Genomic DNA, 1743 nt, shown 5'->3' with positions numbered 1-1743 from the left:
TACTGACTTGATTGAATTAAATGTCTTGGGAGGCCAAAACCATCATTTGTAAAAAATTCAATTAGTTATTAAATAGCATTTGAATACAATCAAAATAATATTAGACATATTGATGTCTTTGAAGTAGTCAATTTGTATGATGTCTAAAAAGAAACTGTGATGAGAAGCTAGAGGAATAACAGATTAGCATTTCTTTTGCCATGACTGACCATGGCAAGAAACAAACATCTGTTCAGTGGGATGCAAAATTTGTTGAAAGTAGATGGGTGAAACCATCTACTGAAACCCCTATTTTATTCCAATTTCACTCAACACTATTTTGTAGAATCCTCTTATCTTTCAAAAGATGATGAAATCTTCAAAATGCTACTGTAGACTTTCTAAATCCCAGGATGCCTCACAGTTGCTGGCATGTGGATGACCTGCTATTTCCAGGCAGACAATGTTTAAATTCAAAGATGACAATTAAGTCCTATATCCTCTTCTTCAAACCTCTAGCAGCAAATGCAGTTTCTTTGGAAGGTAGTTACCTTCCTGAGGATAAGCACCTTCCCAGAGCTTTCTGTAGGGCCCCTGTGACGTCTTTGTTCCTGAGGCTGTAAATAAGTGGGTTGAGCAGGGGAGTAAGGATAGTGTAGAAGGCAGACACAGCCTTGTCCTGCTCAGGAGTATGGTAAGAGTGAGGTAGCACATAGGTGTACATGGCAGCCCCATAAAAGAGACTGACAACTACCATGTGTGAGGAGCAAGTGGCCACTGCCTTTTGCCTCCCTTCTGCCTCTTTCATTCTGTAAACAGTAATGAGAATCCTTGTGTAAGAGGCTGAGATGACAGAGAAAGGAATGAGGAGCATCATGATGCAGCAGACATACATGGCTGTCTCATAGGCTGATGTATCCATACAGGAGAGCTTCAGAAGAGCAGGTACCTCACAGAAGAAGTGATTTATTTCCCGAGAAGCACAGAAAGGGAACTGCATGGTGACTGGTGTAAGTAAGAAGCCATCAATGGACCCTCCCAGCCAGGCTGCCACCACAATCAACAAGCAGACTTTGCGGTTCATAAGGACAGGATAGCGCAGAGGATGGCAGATGGCAACATAGCGGTCATAGGACATGAGTCCTAGAAGGAAGAACTCAGCTCCTGCCAAGGTCAAATAGAGAAAGTGCTGGGCAGTGCATCCTGCAAAGGAAATGGCCCTTTGGTCTACCATTTGGTCAACCAGCATCTTGGGCACAATGGTGGAAATGTACAAGATATCCATGATCGAAAGCTGGCTGAGCAGGAAGTACATGGGAGTGTGGAGGCGGGAGTCCAGGTGGATGAGAATGATCATCATGGTGTTGCTGGCTACTGAGATGACAAATACCAGGACGATAAAAGCAAAGAGAAGCCAGGGGAAACGTGTGTTGCTGAACAAGCCCAAGAGGACAAAGTCGGCATACATGGAATAATTGCTCCACTCCATAACTCTGTGGGATACACAAATGAGAGATGGATATAATAGGTAAAGTTGGACACACAAGGTAAACGTTGGGTTGCTTAAGCCTCATGTGGCCACATAAAAATCAAGACAAATTCATCAAATCTCTTTGTGTTATAGCCCAATATTTCCAATAATTCCTGAGGCTGATTCCAATTATAGATTGCCTTGAGAAATTAGCTTTTACCTTTGGGACCTAGGTAGACCCACCTTCATTCAAGAAGTTGAAAACTTTCAATCTCTTGGAAGACCAGCCACAG

At 42.8% G+C, this 1743-nt stretch overlaps 1 protein-coding gene across 1 annotated transcript; it reads right to left on the bottom strand.

Annotated features, from left to right (window-relative positions):
• Positions 1-526: 526 nt before the first annotated feature.
• On the bottom strand, positions 527-1468 carry LOC136157902 (olfactory receptor 2T27). The gene has a single exon (XM_065919670.1). The coding sequence runs from the start codon at positions 1466-1468 to the stop codon at positions 527-529; it is 942 nt and encodes a 313-aa protein (XP_065775742.1).
• Positions 1469-1743: the final 275 nt, after the last annotated feature.

The sequence above is a fragment of the Muntiacus reevesi genome, chromosome 1 (assembly GCF_963930625.1).
Source record: "Muntiacus reevesi chromosome 1, mMunRee1.1, whole genome shotgun sequence".
Lineage (NCBI taxonomy): Eukaryota > Metazoa > Chordata > Mammalia > Artiodactyla > Cervidae > Muntiacus > Muntiacus reevesi.
This window is presented reverse-complemented; position numbering and strand designations above follow the sequence as displayed.

Coding starts and splice junctions, on each gene's coding strand:
- LOC136157902 (XM_065919670.1), bottom strand. CDS start 1,468: ATGGAGTGGAGCAATTATTCCATGTATGCCGACTTTGTCCTCTTGGGC.